This window comes from Malus sylvestris, chromosome 1, assembly GCF_916048215.2.
Source record: "Malus sylvestris chromosome 1, drMalSylv7.2, whole genome shotgun sequence".
In the NCBI taxonomy this organism is placed as follows: Eukaryota; Viridiplantae; Streptophyta; class Magnoliopsida; order Rosales; family Rosaceae; genus Malus; species Malus sylvestris.
Window position 1 is genome coordinate 24,435,847 of NC_062260.1, and position 17,380 is coordinate 24,453,226.

At 39.5% G+C, this 17,380-nt stretch overlaps 3 protein-coding genes and 1 pseudogene across 11 annotated transcripts; all 4 read left to right on the top strand.

Moving 5' to 3' along the window:
* The first annotated feature begins 2,875 nt into the window (after positions 1-2,875).
* Positions 2,876-8,657, top strand: LOC126632208 (potassium transporter 2-like). 6 transcript variants are annotated; one of them, XM_050302536.1, is made up of 10 exons: positions 2,876-3,122; positions 4,783-4,880; positions 5,054-5,288; positions 5,392-5,637; positions 5,723-5,776; positions 5,930-6,190; positions 6,475-6,527; positions 6,618-6,735; positions 6,947-7,201; positions 7,351-8,657. In XM_050302536.1, the coding sequence occupies exons 2-10, from the start codon at positions 4,842-4,844 to the stop codon at positions 8,457-8,459; spliced, it is 2,370 nt and encodes a 789-aa protein (XP_050158493.1). In that variant the 5' UTR covers positions 2,876-3,122; positions 4,783-4,841; the 3' UTR covers positions 8,460-8,657. The 6 variants fall into 6 exon arrangements, with proteins under 6 accessions (XP_050158493.1, XP_050158500.1, XP_050158484.1 ...); XM_050302543.1 differs by lacking the exon at positions 2,876-3,122 and adding an exon at positions 4,017-4,156; XM_050302527.1 differs by lacking the exon at positions 2,876-3,122 and adding an exon at positions 4,377-4,674.
* A 421-nt stretch (positions 8,658-9,078) lies between these two features.
* LOC126632292 (uncharacterized) lies at positions 9,079-10,498 on the top strand (annotated as a pseudogene).
* A 637-nt stretch (positions 10,499-11,135) lies between these two features.
* On the top strand, positions 11,136-12,281 carry LOC126614947 (glucan endo-1,3-beta-glucosidase-like). The gene has a single exon (XM_050282658.1). The coding sequence runs from the start codon at positions 11,136-11,138 to the stop codon at positions 12,279-12,281; it is 1,146 nt and encodes a 381-aa protein (XP_050138615.1).
* Positions 12,282-12,760: 479 nt separating this feature from the next.
* Positions 12,761-16,943, top strand: LOC126632241 (mini-chromosome maintenance complex-binding protein-like). 4 transcript variants are annotated; one of them, XM_050302557.1, is made up of 14 exons: positions 12,761-13,136; positions 13,363-13,476; positions 13,568-13,675; positions 13,905-14,036; positions 14,466-14,510; positions 14,610-14,729; positions 14,823-14,981; positions 15,150-15,224; positions 15,392-15,505; positions 15,671-15,873; positions 15,945-16,080; positions 16,169-16,393; positions 16,522-16,616; positions 16,701-16,943. In XM_050302557.1, the coding sequence occupies exons 1-14, from the start codon at positions 12,969-12,971 to the stop codon at positions 16,813-16,815; spliced, it is 1,809 nt and encodes a 602-aa protein (XP_050158514.1). In that variant the 5' UTR covers positions 12,761-12,968; the 3' UTR covers positions 16,816-16,943. The 4 variants fall into 4 exon arrangements, with proteins under 4 accessions (XP_050158514.1, XP_050158529.1, XP_050158522.1 ...); XM_050302565.1 differs by having other exon boundaries at positions 12,767-13,136; positions 16,549-16,616; XM_050302572.1 differs by lacking the exon at positions 13,905-14,036.
* Positions 16,944-17,380: the final 437 nt, after the last annotated feature.

Sequence of the window (17,380 nt, forward strand, 5' to 3'; positions counted from 1 at the left end):
TTCCTTGTCACATGCCGATTCTCAACGTATGTTGGAATCGGGGCGTGACAACAAGGTCCTTTTGGGTTGTAGGAATTTGGTTGCAATCTATGCACTCAAAACAGGTTCATGGAAGATGCTTGAGACTGCCTCGGTAGAAATTGATAGGCGAGGGTGCTTTTTGAATGGAGCTCTACATTGGGATCAGTTCACATCACATCGGGATGGGGGAACAAGAATCTGTTGCTTTGATTTCGCACAGGAGAAATTTCATTCGTTGTCCTTTGTTAGGTATAAACCATTAACATCGAGCCAGGGGAGGGGACTGGGAACTATTGGAAATCGTCTCTCCTTTTACAATTCCCGCTTTAAGCATGCAGATCATCATGCGTTGGAGGACGGCCTTACCATATGGGTTATGATGGAATATGATTTTCCCTCCAGATGTGAAGTGGTTGATGCCTATATACCATATGGAAGATGATGGTACAGTTCTGATGCGGTCGAGTCAAGGTGACTTTGTATTATATATACCTAAGGAAGAGGAAGAGGAAGAAGACACATGCATGATTGCGCTCGACAATCCTGGTATTCCTAGTAATCCTTATTTTGGAGAACCAGATCTGACCTTAGAAGCGGTTATGTACGTGGAAACTTTGGTTTCACCGGTGACTGGTGACGGCTAGCTCATGCATTTGATTTCAAACATACCAACAGGTATTGCGAGCCTTGCCTTTCCTTTGCTCTTTTTATTAACGTAACAATGTGAATGTGACGTAATTGTCGTACAAATTAAGATATTGTGGAGGGTTGTAGTTTGTACTGAATTTTTGCAGGAGCAGGATGATGAAGATGATGAAGATCATGACTTGAGCCTAAACCATTTCTCTGTTTGCTCTGCTGTATTGCTAACTGCAGATGCAATTTCTGAATAAGTTTTGAACATCAAGACAATATTGAAAAAAATAATAATTTGGAAGTGCTAGTGTACCTTTTCCTTTTATCTTTTATATCACTCTCTCATACATGTTCTACATCACTGAAAATTTAAGAATTATTCGTCTGCGCTGAATTTACGTCGGATGATCCAACTATATCTTCAAAAGCTTCCACAGCGATGGTCATGTCATCATCGATATCAGATTGCTCTACCTCTGTCGTAACTTCATCCCTATCGCCGCCTACCATAAGTTCCACCCCATGTTGCAATAGTGAATCAGAGTCAATTTTAGCTTCTTCAATTGCTTTGTCTGGTTCAACTGAATTTCGCACAGTGAATTGTGGATATGGATCCCTTGAGACTGGCAGCATAGATGTCGCCAATAGATTCTGCGAGCAAGAAATGCTAGTTGTAATGCTACGAATCAAAAGTTTTAAGAAAACTAATATGCAAGTTGTAGCTGTTACACACTTCAATATTAGTTACATTAAGGTGGCAAGGATTAACTTAAAGAAGCAATTTGATCAGGCGCATGAGAATACCTTCATCCAACCTCTTCACCAGCTCGAGATAGATTTCTCGTAACAATTAATGTAAGGTGCCTAATTTCCCTTTGTTTGCTCAACCGGAGATATATTTCCTCGACCAAAACCATTACCGACCAAAGGTTAGTCCACCTCTCTACTAACATTTGAAACTTGAAAGTTCTTGATGTGCTCGGCATCTAATATTTGAAAATTCTTGAAGCAGGAACTCGGAGGTGGGATTCGAGCAACCATCCAAGATGTCTTAGCAAAAGCAAGGGCCAAGGTGAACACTGCTCAGATGCCAAAGTTGGCACCCCAATTTGTCGCAAGAAAATATGAAGGAACTGTGGGATATCCAACATTGGCAAAATGCTATTTATCCAATCAGTCAGTAAATTATCTATGAATTAGCAAATGCCAGTGTATCCTACAATCCAAAAGAGGCAAATGCTATGTTTTACCTCAGTGGAAAAGGGTTGCCGTTTGGGGGTTAGGTTTCTTCGAGCTGGAGATTGAGGGTGGATTTTCGGAGAAACATTCAAATGCTGACTGGGTTGGAGGAAATAACTCATTTATATACGAGGGCAATTAAGTCATTTCATATTTCAGAAAAATTATATTTTGGTCCCCAAGGTTAAGAAATCTTGTGCATCGTATGCATGTTTTGTGCGTATTCTAAAAATGTTATTTTGGTCTCAATATTAACTGTTTTGTGCGTATTCTAAAAATGCTATTTTGGTCTCAATATTAACAAAATGGGTCATTTCTGGTAATTTCTTTGTATTAAATCAAATATTTTTTTGTCCATCACAGCTAAGTAACCATATCAGTTGCCCCTCTCAACTTCCTCTCTCTTCCACGATTTTCTCTCAAATAAAATACTTTTAATGATGAAATAGTTAACCAGAAACAGTCACTAAAAATATGAGCAACCTATTTAACGACCAAAAATCATTTGAAGGTCATCTAAAAATCTTTAATATTTTCTCTTTTTATAAATTTAATTTTAAAAATTTTAATATATACAATTGCTAGTATTAATAAACCAAACATTCATTCCCATTTGTAAAAGTCTCATGTATGACACGACCTGTACTTTAACAATTTTAAGAACAGAATCAATCGATATCCTCCCAAACTCCCCCACGTTCATAAATCATATAATATTGTCACTTTACTGATGAGTGAATAATATACTGAGAGAGAAACATTCGCAATGGTCGGTTAGTCGACACACTTTGAATCTTTGACATGCAATGCACCCGAATCCACCATGTCTCACTGTCACATGCTTTTTCACTCCACTCAAACACACATCAAATCCATCCCCTATCGAACCGAAAATAAACACCCAAATCTTTGACCCGTCTGTTTACTGCTTCAGTTTACTTTGACAAAGCCTGATAAACACCCAGTTGCCAGTTGTTGTCACCTCTGAGCAAAAAAAGTGTGCGGCTCAACTCAAGTGCTCTCAAGTAGAAAACCTCGTTTACGCGAAAGGGTTTGTAGCTCGGTTGGTTAACAAGAGCATACAAACTTGCATTCGAGTTCGTGAGCTTGATTTTTCCGCCTCCCAATACGGTTGTGTAAAGAAGAAGAAAAACAGAAATATAAAGGCCTCATTTTCTGTTCAATGCCTGGAGATCCATGCTGATTTGCTGGTGCGAAAATCTTAGGTAATTTTAGTTTGTAATCGGTTTGTGTAAATGCAAGCTCTATTTCATTCTCTTTGTTATTGGTTCCATTTTTTTTTTCCAGGATTCGATATTTTAAACTACTCTAATTCACGAGATAGAAATTCGAACTTAAGCCAAAGGAGAAAGACACATTGCCTACTAACTGCTTAACCGATAGATTTAAAGTTATTTCCTTGAATTTCAAGCTTAAATTTTAATATTGTATTGGTAGGTTATAACTTAGAATTGCAAAGGCAGAATCTTCCAGAAAATAACTGTAATTTGGACAAAAATGGAAGTGACAATCTTCAATCCCGGCAAAGATTGATGATAGCTGATGCAATCAAAAAGTTGTTTAGCTAAAATGAAGAAAGGACAAGGTGGGTGGGTCAGAAGGGAAGAGCCCACAGAGGCCAATCCTACTGGGTGTGATGGAAAATCTGAAAAGACTGAGCCTTTCATCCCCTCATGTTGTTTGTCTTTAAGGGTTGGGAAAAAGTTAGCTCCTTCGAGCTATCATTAGCATGTTCATAAGTCCTTAATTTCACATGGGTTTGCCAATTGCCTCTATAATTTAGATTATATAGTCCTTGTTTTGCAATTTTTATTTTTTTTACTGCCATTTGGGTAAATCTTACAAGTTTCTGGAAATTAATTTTTGGTATGGTCTTGGTTTTGTTTGTTGATTTCTTCAGTTAGCTGCAAACCCTTTTGTATATTTATTGAGATAGTGACAGTTTACCTTCTGTGTTGGTAAAAAAAATTTGTTAAGAGACAAGCTTTTAATATCATGTTTTACAAGCCAAAGAAAATGAAGGGTTTTAGCAATTAGGTGGGAATGTGGAACAACCAGAACACTCATAAATGAAATACTTGATTTATAAAAGGTTGTGGGTTAGAGAGAGAGAGAGAGAGAGAGAGAGAGAGAGAGAGGTGATAAGATAGTGGCTATGAATCTGAGATAAATGGTCCTTGAAATCAGCTTTATTTGCGTGGGCACCAGTTACCTGACCCCGAATTTTCTTTTCTTTTGGGTAAATGCAACTCTTCTTACTGATTCACGTGGCTATGCCCTTGTTTCTATTACTCAACTTTTTCTTTGACCATCTGCTGATTTCTCCAATTTCCATATGTTTTTCTTGTGAAAAATGGGAAGTTTTATGTCACATGCATCATAGTTAAATTCAAGTTTCTCCATCTTTTTCCTATAGAATGTTGACAACAAGGTTAAGTTTTTATTTACTAACCCTACCAACCATTGAAGGTTGAGAAGGGTAAAGTGACAGGGAGCTGCGTATAGAATGATTGAGGGCCCCTTACTTATTTCTATGAGACATTTATCTGAAGAATTCTAGACTTTCTAGTGCAGCTGACCACCAATTCTTTTTTATTTTTTGGCTTTTGGGTTTTTATCCCTTTTGAGTTTTCATTCTTATCCTGCAAATTTGCAAAAGACTTTTCTCTGAGCCTTCAAACTTTTGGTGGGAATGTGATTACTAGTATGGATTCCATGTGGGTTTACTGGAAAGTGTGTGAATATGTTCTTGGAAGTGTGATTATTCATACTTTGAAATCTATAAAGCTGTGGATTTTAAATATTTGGATTCTGCAGAATCTGCACTTTGAGTTAACCAATGAAATTTGTACTGTTTCAATGCAGATCTGCAAATAACTGCTTCCAACTGATCTAGCACTCAAAGCTGAAATTTGAGCAGCGCCATGGATCTTGAGAGAATTAAGTGTTATGACACTCCAAAGGTTAGTGCTGTATCTTCATTGTGCTTATGTTCATCAACCCTTTTGATGTTTCTGGTTGGTTGTGGTATAAGTCTATATAAGCAAAGCAATTTATGTTTTAGAAACTTGGTGAATGATTGTTCCTAGAATCGACCCGAACACTCAGAAATTTGTTTGTTGGACTGAATTTCCAGAAGGATTCTTGGAAGAATGTTATGCTGTTGGCCTACCAGAGCCTTGGAGTAGTGTATGGTGACCTGAGCATTTCCCCTCTCTATGTTTACAAGAGTGCATTTGCAGAAGACATTCAACATTCGGATACGAATGAAGAGATTTATGGTGTACTTTCTTTTGTCTTCTGGACTCTTACTTTAGTCCCGCTGTTCAAGTATGTCTTTATAGTCCTTCGGGCTGATGATAATGGAGAGGGTAAGTACTAAACAAGCAGTTATATGAAAAAAAGTACTAAACAAGCAGTGAATGCGTACATCTTGTATTTAGGCTATAACATTTGGTGCATGATTTTCTGCAGGTGGTACATTTGCACTGTATTCGTTGATATGTAGGCATGCGAAAGTAAGCCTTCTGCCCAACCGGCAGCTTGCTGATGAGGCCCTTTCTACTTATAAATTGGAGCACCCACCGGAGAAGGAAAAAAGTTCAAGGGTGAAACTTGTACTCGAGAAGTGCAAGACCTTGCACACTGCTTTGCTAATTCTTGTTCTTCTTGGAACTTGTATGGTAATTGGCGATGGCGTGCTCACTCCAGCCATTTCAGGTAGAATGCATTTCGTATTGAAGAATAAAAGATGTAGCAATTTCTTCTGGTTTGATGACTAATTCATGGCTGTGCTTTATTTTAGTCTTTTCTGCGGTGTCTGGCCTCGAATTATCCATGTCCAAGGAGCATCACCAGTGTAAGCAGTCTTGTCTCCTACTCGATTTTCCATTTCCAGTCAATAGGAGCGTAGGATTAATCAGTTTTTGTTTTCTTAAGATTTGTATATGATGAAATGTCAACTTTACTTTAATTATACTGATGTGCGTAAACTTCTCTCGCCAATTTTCAGATGCTGTGGTTCCAATTACTTGTTTCATATTGTTATGTCTATTTGCACTTCAACACTATGGCACCCATCGAATCGGATTCTTTTTTGCACCAGTGGTGTTGGCATGGCTTCTGTGCATCAGTGCTCTTGGCTTGTATAATATAATCCACTGGAACCAGCATGTCTATCAAGCTCTGTCTCCTTATTACATGTTCAAGTTCTTGAGGAAGACAAGGATAAGTGGGTGGATGTCTCTAGGTGGAATATTGCTGTGCATAACAGGTAACATCGGAGAATAATTATCATATTCCCCTATATACATCTTGTCGTGTTGCTTGTCCTGCATGTTGATGAGTTGTGGAAAACGTATGCATAAAGCATAAGTTTGCCAGTGCATGCCAGATCCCATATGGTAGAAAGCATTGAACATGGAATTCCAGAAAACCTAACTGATATAATTTCATAGAACTGACATTCGTTTCCTGAAATAATTTGATGGCAAATAAATGCAAGCGAAAAGAGAGAAACCAAATAAATGCTAATGATATGTGTGACTATGCTTGCAGGCGCAGAGGCAATGTTTGCTGATCTTGGCCACTTCTCATATAATGCCATTCAGGTAATACCTTCCTAGTAATGTCTTCGCTATGCATTTCCAACGCTGATTTGCATACTGATAACAGAAGCTGCAACCCCCTTCGTTGTGCAGGTTGCTTTTACCTTTTTGGTTTATCCAGCGCTTATATTGGCATATATGGGGCAGGCTGCTTACTTATCGCAACATCACCACACCAGTCACCGAATCAGTTTCTATGTCTCGGTTCCAGGTATGTGTCATTCTTGTTTTAAAGGCAAGAATATATCCAGCACACGTAGAAATAGAATCAGATATGCTGCTGCATGAGAATTGGATGATTTAGTTTGCATTGTACTACAAGGGGTTCATGCCGTAATCTTTTAGGATATCTATCATACTGTAGTTGTCTAGTATATATACTTATTATGGAAGATGTAACAGCTCTTCATTTTTTGGGACAGAAAGTGTGAGATGGCCGGTGCTTGTACTAGCCATTCTTGCTTCTGTTGTGGGAAGCCAAGCAATCATCAGCGGAACATTTTCTATCATAAACCAGAGCCAATCATTAGGTTGTTTTCCGAGAGTCAAGGTCATCCACACTTCTGACAAGGTACATGGCCAGATATACATCCCCGAGATCAATTGGATGCTCATGATCCTCTGCATTGCAGTGACCATTGGATTTAGAGACACAAAACACCTGGGAAATGCTTCTGGTAAGTTACCCTTACATATTTTGCTAGCTCGTACTATATATTTGATCTTAAAGCCTGCGTAAACTTCAAAACACGAATGCATCCAAGAAGAAGTTAATTAATCACTTTTGTTGCTTGAAGTACTAAGCGGTTGTTATCTTTAATTGCAGGGCTAGCAGTGATGACAGTTATGTTGGTTACCACATGCCTCACTTCCTTGGTGATTATCATTTGTTGGCACAAGCCGCCTATTGTAGCCCTTTGCTTCCTAATCTTCTTTGGCTCCATTGAATTGCTCTACTTCTCAGCTTCGCTCACCAAGTTCCGAGAGGGTGCCTGGCTTCCCATCCTTCTTGCGCTGTTCCTCATGACTATCATGTTTGTATGGCACTATGGAACCATCAAGAAGTACGAATATGACCTACACAACAAGGTTTCATTAGACTGGCTTCTAGCTTTGGGTCCAAGCTTGGGAATCGCTCGGGTCCCTGGCATTGGCCTAGTGTTCACAGATCTCACCTCCGGCATTCCTGCTAACTTCTCCCGCTTTGTAACCAACCTCCCTGCTTTCCACCGCATCCTAGTTTTCGTGTGTGTAAAATCAGTCCCAGTCCCATATGTGCCGCCTGCTGAACGATACTTGGTGGGTCGCATTGGTCCTGCAGCTCATCGGTCCTACAGGTGCATTGTTCGTTATGGATACCGTGATGTTCATCAAGATGTTGACTCCTTTGAAACAGAACTAGTTGAAAGGCTGGTTGATTTCATCCGATATGACTGGTGGCGAACACAGAGGACCAGCTCATGCACCGAGGATGACACATCAAGGTCTACTGACACGAGCGAGTGTAGACTAGCTGTCATCGGAACAGTAGCATTTTCTGGTGCACCAGCTTATGAGATTGAGGAGACTCAACCGGCAAGTGTATCTGCTGGTTTCCCAACTATAGAAAGTATAGCAGAAGTTATTGAGATGGAACCAGTTGAAAGAAGAGTGAGGTTTGTTATCGACGAGGTGGAGTCTCAGCCTGACACCCGGCCTGAGAATACAATGCAGATGCGCAAAGAGCTTGAGGATCTCTACGCAGCTCAACAGGCTGGGACTGCATTTATACTTGGGCACTCACACATAAAAGCCAAGCAAGGGTCGTCCTTTATGAAGAGATTCGCCATTAACTTCGGTTATAACTGCCTAAGGAGGAATTGCAGGGGGGCAGACGTGGCGCTGAAGGTCCCTCCGGTGTCTCTTCTCGAGGTTGGCATGGTTTATATTGTGTAGACCAGACGGACATGCAATTACCGAAACAGTTTTGTCTTTGTTTTTATCATGTCAATCTCGTTGATGAAATTTACTACCAGAAAATTGTAAAAGTTACTTCTTTTTTCTTGGGTGGATACGAGGCTTGACTTGTTAGAAGTGTTTTTATTAGAAGCACGTTAGGCTTATTTGCTTTTATGGCCCGTCCTTTGACGAAAATCTCGCTATTCTCCTGAACTTACAACTGTATGACTGTGCCTCCTACGATTCATCTCGGAAACCTATGTTACCTCCTATGCCAAGTTGTTCAGAAAATATCGTTAACTTCGATAATGTTCAACTGACCAAAAAAATGAGTGCCCTTACGCCACCTCATTCTTCCTAAGCCAACTTAACGAGTTTCTCGTTTTACTTGATAAAATAAGATACCTAGAACATGAAATGAAAACACCGAAAGTAAGGTCACACCATTATAAGTTCAGGGAGGAAAGTGAGACTTTCGTTAAAGCAAAACCTTGGTTTTTCACTGGCTATTAGTTTAATATTCTATCAGATACTTCATGTTTGGATCGAATGACATGAAAAAAAAAAAAAAACACCAAACGACTGCTATGACAAATGGCCATGTAGAATTATACAAACCACCAGGTCTTCTGAGTTCCGAGTAGTGGCCACTACTTAGTCCCCCAAACAGGCAAAAAGTGGCATTCGTTCATAAAAACCCTCCAACCAAACAGAGAATAAGCAATTAATCCATACATGGGAATCCTAATTAGAACACTTGCTCTGAGCTATCCCCATGGCAACTTCCCTTCAAATTTTTTGGAGCTGCAGAGAGATTACCAAACAGTGGATTTATCAGCAGGAGCTCGTCCTCTCAGCTTAGAGTGCTGGCCAAAACAGAAAAGGGGGAGAAGGAAGAAGAACCAAAGAAGAAAACCAAACAGTCCTTCTTCTGCAATGTGACAGAAGCACTTGATTTTTCTCAGACCAGGTCTGCAGAGGATGCTGTGCTTATTGAAGAAGCTAGGGATGGAGAGATTTTTCAGTGTGACCGACACACGAGGTGGTACACTACGTGTCACTATACAAATGACGGGATATGTGTGTTAAAAAGTTAATAATTTAACAAATAAAATTTCCCACCACTTACATAAAAACACATGGTGTACCACCCGTATTTCCATCACAATAAAAAAATTCTGCTTGGGATGACACTAAATCTGGAGATGGAGTGTCCAGACAACAGATATAATCACTAACTCATTAAATTCTCATCACCTTCTTCAATTTGCCTTCTCAACTTTCAATTTGGTTTTGAGCCCCTTAATTTTTTATAAAGTGTAAATTTACCCACACCGTCCTATACACCGCATTTTATGTTCGTTTTTCTCACATAAATGGCAAATTAGCACATTCAACAAGATTAAGGAGCTCATAATCAATTCTAAAAACAGCTGACAAATCCGAATCACGCCTTAATTTTAAGAGGGATCGATTAACAAAAATTAATTAATTAATTAAACTAGAATGCTTGTGCAAATTTGCCAATAGAGTTTCATTATTTTCATGCAGCATGGGGCTCTGAGAAGGAAAATTGGAGGGACGTACAAGGATTTCTTCGAAGACTATGTCGAGGGTATGTAGCATTAGCAATTTCAAATATTCATATATTCTACAAAGAAATTTAGGACAATATGCACGCAAAATGCTTACAAACGAGAACTGGAAGGACACTAGGTCTAGCAAATGGATCGTATTTAATGCGTTCGTGTCGTTTTCATGTCATACTAATTATATTAACGGGTCGTGTTTGTGTGTATTTTCTTTAAAAAATATTTGTTGAAATAATTTTGCTAGTTTGGATAATTGTTTTTTACTTGAAATTAGTGGATGGGAAATATGTGGAGGAGGGGTGGGTGGACAAAACGTGCAAGGTTTGCAAGAAAGATACGGGTGGCGAGCCCAGGGAAGTGGACAAGCTTGGAAGATATGTTCATGTGGCCTGTTTGGAGAAATCAAAATCCGGCAATTTCTTTACCAGACTTTTCTCTGGATGATGAAGGCTCATCAGTTTGCTTTGTTATGTATATCAGATGTCCCAGAGAGCCTAAACATAAATACGTACATTATACATCAATTATCGGATTTAACGTCGGTAATTGCTTGCGTGCCAATTCAGGCAACAAATTTTAACCGGACACACATTCTCCGTTTCCGGAACTCTAGGCTTCCGACGTGAAGTTTGGAAAATTAGATCTTTTAGGGCCTTAAAATTATGTTCGAAGATTGAGAGTGTGAATTACCACTCTAAGAACGTCATCCTGCACTTTTTTTGAGCTCAACTTTTTACGCTAGAGAGCAATGCAGCTGTTTGGGTGCTAATATTAATTCCCGTTTCGTCTTTATTAATTTAGGTTTTCCTAGTCTGAGTTGAACTCCTCGTTTAATTTAGGTTTTTCTAAGAAACATACCTGTTTTTGTTAGTTTAACTTTCCTTTTCCGACAATGCAGTAAGAGTTTCGATTTCCTTTGTCCATCAGGAAATCAAGTTTTCTTTTTACTGGTTGAACTGGGGTTTGATAACTATATAATGCATGGTTTAGAGCTGTCTAATTTGCAGATTATTCACACTACCAATTCAGCTCGGTTTAGAACCTGTCTAATCGATCCTGTGTTCTTGAATCAATCTTTGCGATGGCCGGTAAGCTTCTGTTGCTTTGTCTCGCCTTCTTTGTCACGCTTTCGACATCACTCAGTTCTCCAATCGGAGTATGCTATGGAATGCTAGGTAACGACTTGCCACCACCAACAGAAGTAATCAACATGTACAAACTGAATCAAATCGGTCTAATGAGACTCTACGATCCAAACCACGAAGCGCTCGAGGCCCTTCGTGGTTCTGGCATTAACGTCGTAGTTGGAGTTCGTAATGATGAACTTCAACAACTTGCAAGCACTGATTCCGCTGCTGAGGACTGGGTAGCAGCTTACATTCGTCCTTATTGGCCGCAAGTCAATTTTCGATACATAGCCGTTGGGAACGAGGTCATCCCAGGAGAGGTTGCAAAATACGTCCTCCCAGCAATGCAAAACTTGCACAATGCATTGAGCTCCGGGGTTCTTAACTCTATTGAGCAAATAAAGGTCTCGACCGCAGTTGCAATGACGGTACTGGGTGAGTCTTACCCTCCCTCGGCCGCAACATTTTCTCAGGACACCGCGGAGTACATGGTTCCGATCGCACGATACTTGAACAACATTGGTGCACCGTTGCTAGTCAATGTGTACCCTTACTTTATCTACGTTGAAAACCCTAGCGACGTTTCACTACCCTATGCATTGTTCGCTTCTGAAAACGCTGTAGTGACAGATGATGGTCTGAGTTATTACAACCTGTTTGATGCCATGGTGGATGCGGTTTATGCATCGTTGGAGAAAGCAGGCGCACCCCAAGTCCGAGTGGTGGTGTCCGAGACGGGCTGGCCCTCCGGCGGGAATGGGAACGTGACAACACCAAGCACTGCGCAAAAATACAACTCTAACCTAATTAGGCACGTCCTGTCGTCACATGGCACTCCAAGGCGGCCGGGAAAGTCCGTCGAGACTTACTTGTTTGCCATGTTTAACGAGAACATGAAATCTGGTGAAGCAGTGGAGCGACAATGGGGTCTGTTTTATCCGAACAAGACACCCGTTTACGCTATCAATTTTGAAGAACAAAGGATGGAGCCTGTACAAAGGATGGAGCCGGCAACGGAAAGTAATGCGAGTGCACTATTAGCTCAAAGTGCAGTTATATTGTGTCTTTGTTTAATTTCTTTTTTCTTAATTAGTATGTAATTCGTCTCCAAATAATGTAACATTCCTAGATTTTTTTTTTAAATTCATGTGTTTGTCCAATTTGATTCTCTTCTACGTTTATGAACTGATGATGGAACTAATGAAGGCTTTTCAGAACTGCTAATTAACCATCAAGTTAATTGTAATCGAAGATTAGGGCGTAGCTAAAATGACTGAACAATATGCTCTCTCTATACACTTAATTAAGTTCGACGATTTCAATAATAAAATTGCAATAGAAATAGATTTTATCGTCATGAAATAATTAATCAATAGAATTAAATTTAACCCTTGCATAACTAAGTTCGCTAAAATAATACACAGACTCTAACTTAAGTTTGAATCAATCTATCATACTTATTAATTAAAATCTAAAATAAGCTCACCCAAGCTAAGCAAGCAAAAACAAAACACAACTTAGCTTTCCAGGAATCCAACGATCCAAAAGTCGTCTGCCACATCCGACGATCCGAAACTCATTAAATTATACTCTTTGTAAGTAAGAAGATATAGCCAGTAACCTAGGACCAAAATGGCGGGAACAAGCACTTCTTAGCGGGAAAAATCCAACGACCTCACTTAAAAGCGCGGGAAACCGAATCCCAAACGGCACATCGACAGAGAGAGAGAGGGAGACTGTGAGAGCGAGTGAACTGAGAGGAGAGAGAGAGAGAGAGAGAATCAGATATGGTGGGAGTAGCGTACGACTGTCTGGCGAACCCTCTCGGAGCGGTTCGATCCACTTTCGGGAAGGCGATTGCGTCGGGATCCGACCCGGCCTCCTTCAGCGGCAAGGACTGGGGCGCCGTCGATGTCTTCCGCAGCTTTCTCTACGACGACGGCGGCCTCTCTCAGGTCCAAAACCTAATACCCACTTTCAATTGCTAATATGCCTTTTGATTTTCTCATTTTATTCTCCTTGAAACCCTAATTGTGCGTTTTTTCCCCTTTTCCCCATTAATCTCTTGTTCTTAGCTGGGCTTATATAATATTATTCTGTGTGCGATGCCAATTAACAATTGAATTTATTTCTATAGCAAAAAAAGATTTGAAATTTATTTATTTACTTGTGAAAATTTAGGTCCCACTTCTGAATTCTGCAAGTATAAGATGGGTTCAGCCCAACACTCTGGTTCGATTTCGCGGAATGATACAAGACATGCTGGGAAATGAATTCTACGTTGGCGCTTATAAGGTAGCAGTCTTATGCCCTCTGATCATTTTTCTTATGATCCAATACTGACTGATTTCTTTGGTGCTAAAACAATGTGTTGTTTGTATTGAAGGATGGTTCTGTTTGGAGGACCAACAAGTTTACCGATGTTCCTCAATTCCCCATGGATTCTAAGCCCGATATGCGATTGTGGGAACGCCGTATGATCTATTGCATACCGGTGAATCTATGTTCAAAGTCTTTCTTCTTTATAGCACCATATTCTTTAGTTTTAGTAAAATGGTTATAGAAATTCGAAGCACATAAGCATATGCCTAGTGTTGGTATTTGGTATATGAATTTTCACGTTGTTAGGATAAATGACGTTCCTTTAATTTCAAAGAGCCTGCAAGGATTTGCGGGCCAACATTCTTTTGATTTTCATTTTGTTATATTGTTTTTGTCTTTAGGTGCCAGGACAGAATTCATGGACTGAATCTCCTTCTGAAGCGGTGGTGTATAGAAGTATGGATTCGGCAACCCAACAAAGAGAGAAGCGCCAAAGAGTGGATGCTGAAGCTACTGATATCATGGATTACGATGTAATTTGCATTTTCATAATCTGCATATTAACTGTTTCTTCTTTATTGAAAGGATAATCGTGATTAAGTATGCATTTTAACTGTTTCTTCCTTATTGAAAGGATAATCGTGATCAAGTAGACAATGCATACTATATTACAGTGCAAAACCTCCTTATGGTCATCTTTATGATGGGCTTCAAAGCAGCTCAAAGCGGTTATTTGAATTTAGGAAGTTTTGGTTAGCGAATTGGGTAGGAAGCTCTCTGCAAGGATTTCAGTTAATTGGATTGTCATAGTTTACTTGATAGGCTAGATGCATTCATGTTGCTTTGTTTATTTCAGATGGTTTTTATTTTCTCCACATCCCATTCTCTGAATTGTGCCCTCAGCTTTGTACTGGGAACATGACATCTTGTTTGTCTACCTAACATACTGCATTAAATAACAGGTTTCAGATGATGGGATTGAAGGTTCTCCTTCTCCCAAAAAGCTGGTAAGTAGTACCAACTTTATTCAAATAAAAAACAAACATTAGTTTTCAATTCTGATGGAACATATACTTATTCATACTGAATTTCTTCTTGTTTTCCAGAAAGAGAATGGACATTCTTCCCTTCCTACTCCATCTCAGCAGTCAATTACTGAGGGCACCAGCTCTAGTGTGATTATGGTGCCTGATGTCGACAGGGATTTGCTTCCTTGTCTTATTAAGGTACATTGGACAATTAATTGTACTAACAGAAAAATGATGAACCGAGATTTGTTCTCTCTTCGTGAAAGCTGATGAAACTCTTGTTGCTTTCAGATATATGATTGTCCGGAGTCTGACTTAAAGCTAAATGAGGTTTTTGAGTTTGTTGGAGTCTTCACTTTTGATTCAGAATTTAAAGAGGACAAGGATGTATCGGATGATTTCACAAATGGTTTTAGCGAAGATGTGTTGGTTCACTTGCCCCCTAATAAGGTATGGGTTCATCTTGCATTTATGAAATTGTTGGTCTCCATATATAAGAAAAGACTAAATTTTGCATGTTTGGTTCTGTACAGCTTGTTTGTTAGTACTTGGTATTGGACTATAAGTACATACATTTTTATACTCTCTTTTTTGTTTCACATTTTTCCCTTGGTGCAGGTACCACGTCTCCACTGTTTTATTCACAGGAAACTTGCAGTTCACGACTTCCTTCCTTGTTCCCCTACAATCGAGGTGATTTTGTGCTCATTATGGTCTCATATTTCCTCAAACAAAGGACTTCTATGCCTGTCTGAGTGTGTATATGAAAACCTGGGATCTTTAAATTTCCCCACTCCCGCATTCCTCCCTTAATTACTTAGATATTGTGTTTGACAATGCTATTATTGTCTACCTTATAGCCAAAACCCAACGTGGTGAAAGAGATCAGGGAATCTTTCTTGAGGCACCTTACAGCTGTTCTTGGTAATGATGGCATAGCTGCTAATTTCATGCTGTTGCATCTCATGTCCATGGTAAATGGTCCTCCTCATATCAAAATTTTCGGTGTTGGATCCACATGATGATACTATTTTTGTTCATCATGTCGTTTGATTTCATGTCTTATTTCAATCTCTTAAATGACATCTCTCCTCATCTCCTTTACTTATGAGGTATATAATTTAATCTCTTTTTGACAGGTGTATTCTAGAGTTGAAACTGTCGCTGTGGGGAAGCTTTCACTAAATCTTACTTGTTTAAGCAAAGAAAGTGCACCCGTGTTTGGTACTCGGATTGGCCGTGCTCTCAAGAATCTTTTACCTTTCACACAATGTATATCCGTAACAGTGGATTATCTCAACACTGCTTCTCTTGCACCAAGAAAGGATTATGAAACAAGCAGGTAATGAGATTTCTAATTCTGTACCTTAGTGTCAATTTTGTTCTAGTTTTTAACTTTTCACATTGCTCCAGGCTGATAACCGGAGCTCTGCAGCTGGCTGAGGGTTCACACATGATATTTGATGAGACCCGGTTGGAAGCTGGCATTCTTAACTCTGTTGGGGTTGAAAATGCAAGATTGCTTAAAACTTTAATAGAGTTGCAAAAGGTGATTTTTCTATTCTATTATACATGTGTCAGTTTATAGCACCGAAATGCACACTGAGGCATGATACTTTTTAATTTGTCCTCTTCAGGTGGAATATGATTTCAAGTTCTATAAACTGGACATGCCAGCAGACATCCAAATCCTTGTGCTTTCGGAAGGCAAATCAAACATTTTGCTAGCTGATGTAGTGTTACCTTTCCATCCTTCTTCAGTGGCTTCTGTTGACATTACTGCAGAGGCACTAGAGGCTTGGAGATGGTACTTGGCTACTCTTAGATCATTGCCACATTCTATTGAGCCAGAAATACAGAAGGTAAGAGTTGCTTTGGATGATTTTATACCCTGAAATTGCTACTTCAATAGAGTTAGGAACTTAGGATTACTAATTTAGTTCAGAAATGTTTTTCTCCATGTACAATAAAATGATGGATCCGCCTTTAGCTAATGTCGTTGTCTGAAACCTTACAGGTGATGGAAAATGACTTGGTTGAGGCAAGGCAGGAAGATAGGACACTGGGAACCCAAGATTTCAGCAGGTTAGGGACTGAAAGATATGCAAAATGTTCTTTCTTCTTTCGAGATTAGTTTGTCATTCATTATTTCCTTGCTCGTGCTTGCAGATTGCTGACAATGGGTCGATTGATGTCTATGAGTTTCGGTGAAACCTCCCTATCATTAGAACACTGGCAGATGGTCAAGGAACTCGAGAGGTTACGAAGAGAGAGACTCAAGTGAATGTACTATTCACCACTGAGATTTGTTGTTACCGGCCACAGGTGCAGATGTTTTTGTAAGAAAATATTGTGCCATTAATGTTAACATGCTCTGCCAATTTACATCAAATTTCATACTCTTCAAACTCTGGAGTGGACCCTTTTTGTCTGGTTTACTGAAATACCTCTTTAGGTTTTCTGATCGAATGAGGAGTAACACTAACTTTCTTCAAAACTTAATATGTTGATGTCCAAAATCGGATCAACGATGTTAAAACCGCTAAACGCAAGTGTTAACGTCGATCACCCAATACTATTCAAGTTCCGCACACAAACGATGATACGACCCAATTCTCAATTCCCTTAATCAACTTGCAAGTAACACAGAGGATAGAGAGGGAGGGGGGAAGGAAGAGAGAGAGCAGAGCTCTTGAATATTTTTTGTTTATATTTCTGTTTTTGTAAATTCTGATCTGCCACATTTGAGGGAGCTGGGCTTCTTTTATACAGACTCTACTTCTTAAAACGCCAGCTGGCATATTTAACAATTCTTAACACTTCAATTAAAGCATAAACCTCAATTACAT

Coding starts and splice junctions, on each gene's coding strand:
- LOC126632208 (XM_050302536.1), top strand. CDS start 4,842: ATGGATCTTGAGAGAATTAAGTGTTATGACACTCCAAAG. Junction 6,191..6,474: donor AATATTGCTGTGCATAACAG/GTAACATCGGAG, acceptor CTATGCTTGCAG/GCGCAGAGGCAATGTTTGCT. Junction 6,528..6,617: donor TCTCATATAATGCCATTCAG/GTAATACCTTCC, acceptor TTCGTTGTGCAG/GTTGCTTTTACCTTTTTGGT.
- LOC126614947 (XM_050282658.1), top strand. CDS start 11,136: ATGGCCGGTAAGCTTCTGTTGCTTTGTCTCGCCTTCTTTGTCACGCTT.
- LOC126632241 (XM_050302557.1), top strand. CDS start 12,969: ATGGTGGGAGTAGCGTACGACTGTCTGGCGAACCCTCTCGGAGCGGTT. Junction 14,730..14,822: donor TGCTTCCTTGTCTTATTAAG/GTACATTGGACA, acceptor TGTTGCTTTCAG/ATATATGATTGTCCGGAGTC. Junction 16,394..16,521: donor TTGAGCCAGAAATACAGAAG/GTAAGAGTTGCT, acceptor ATCCGCCTTTAG/CTAATGTCGTTGTCTGAAAC.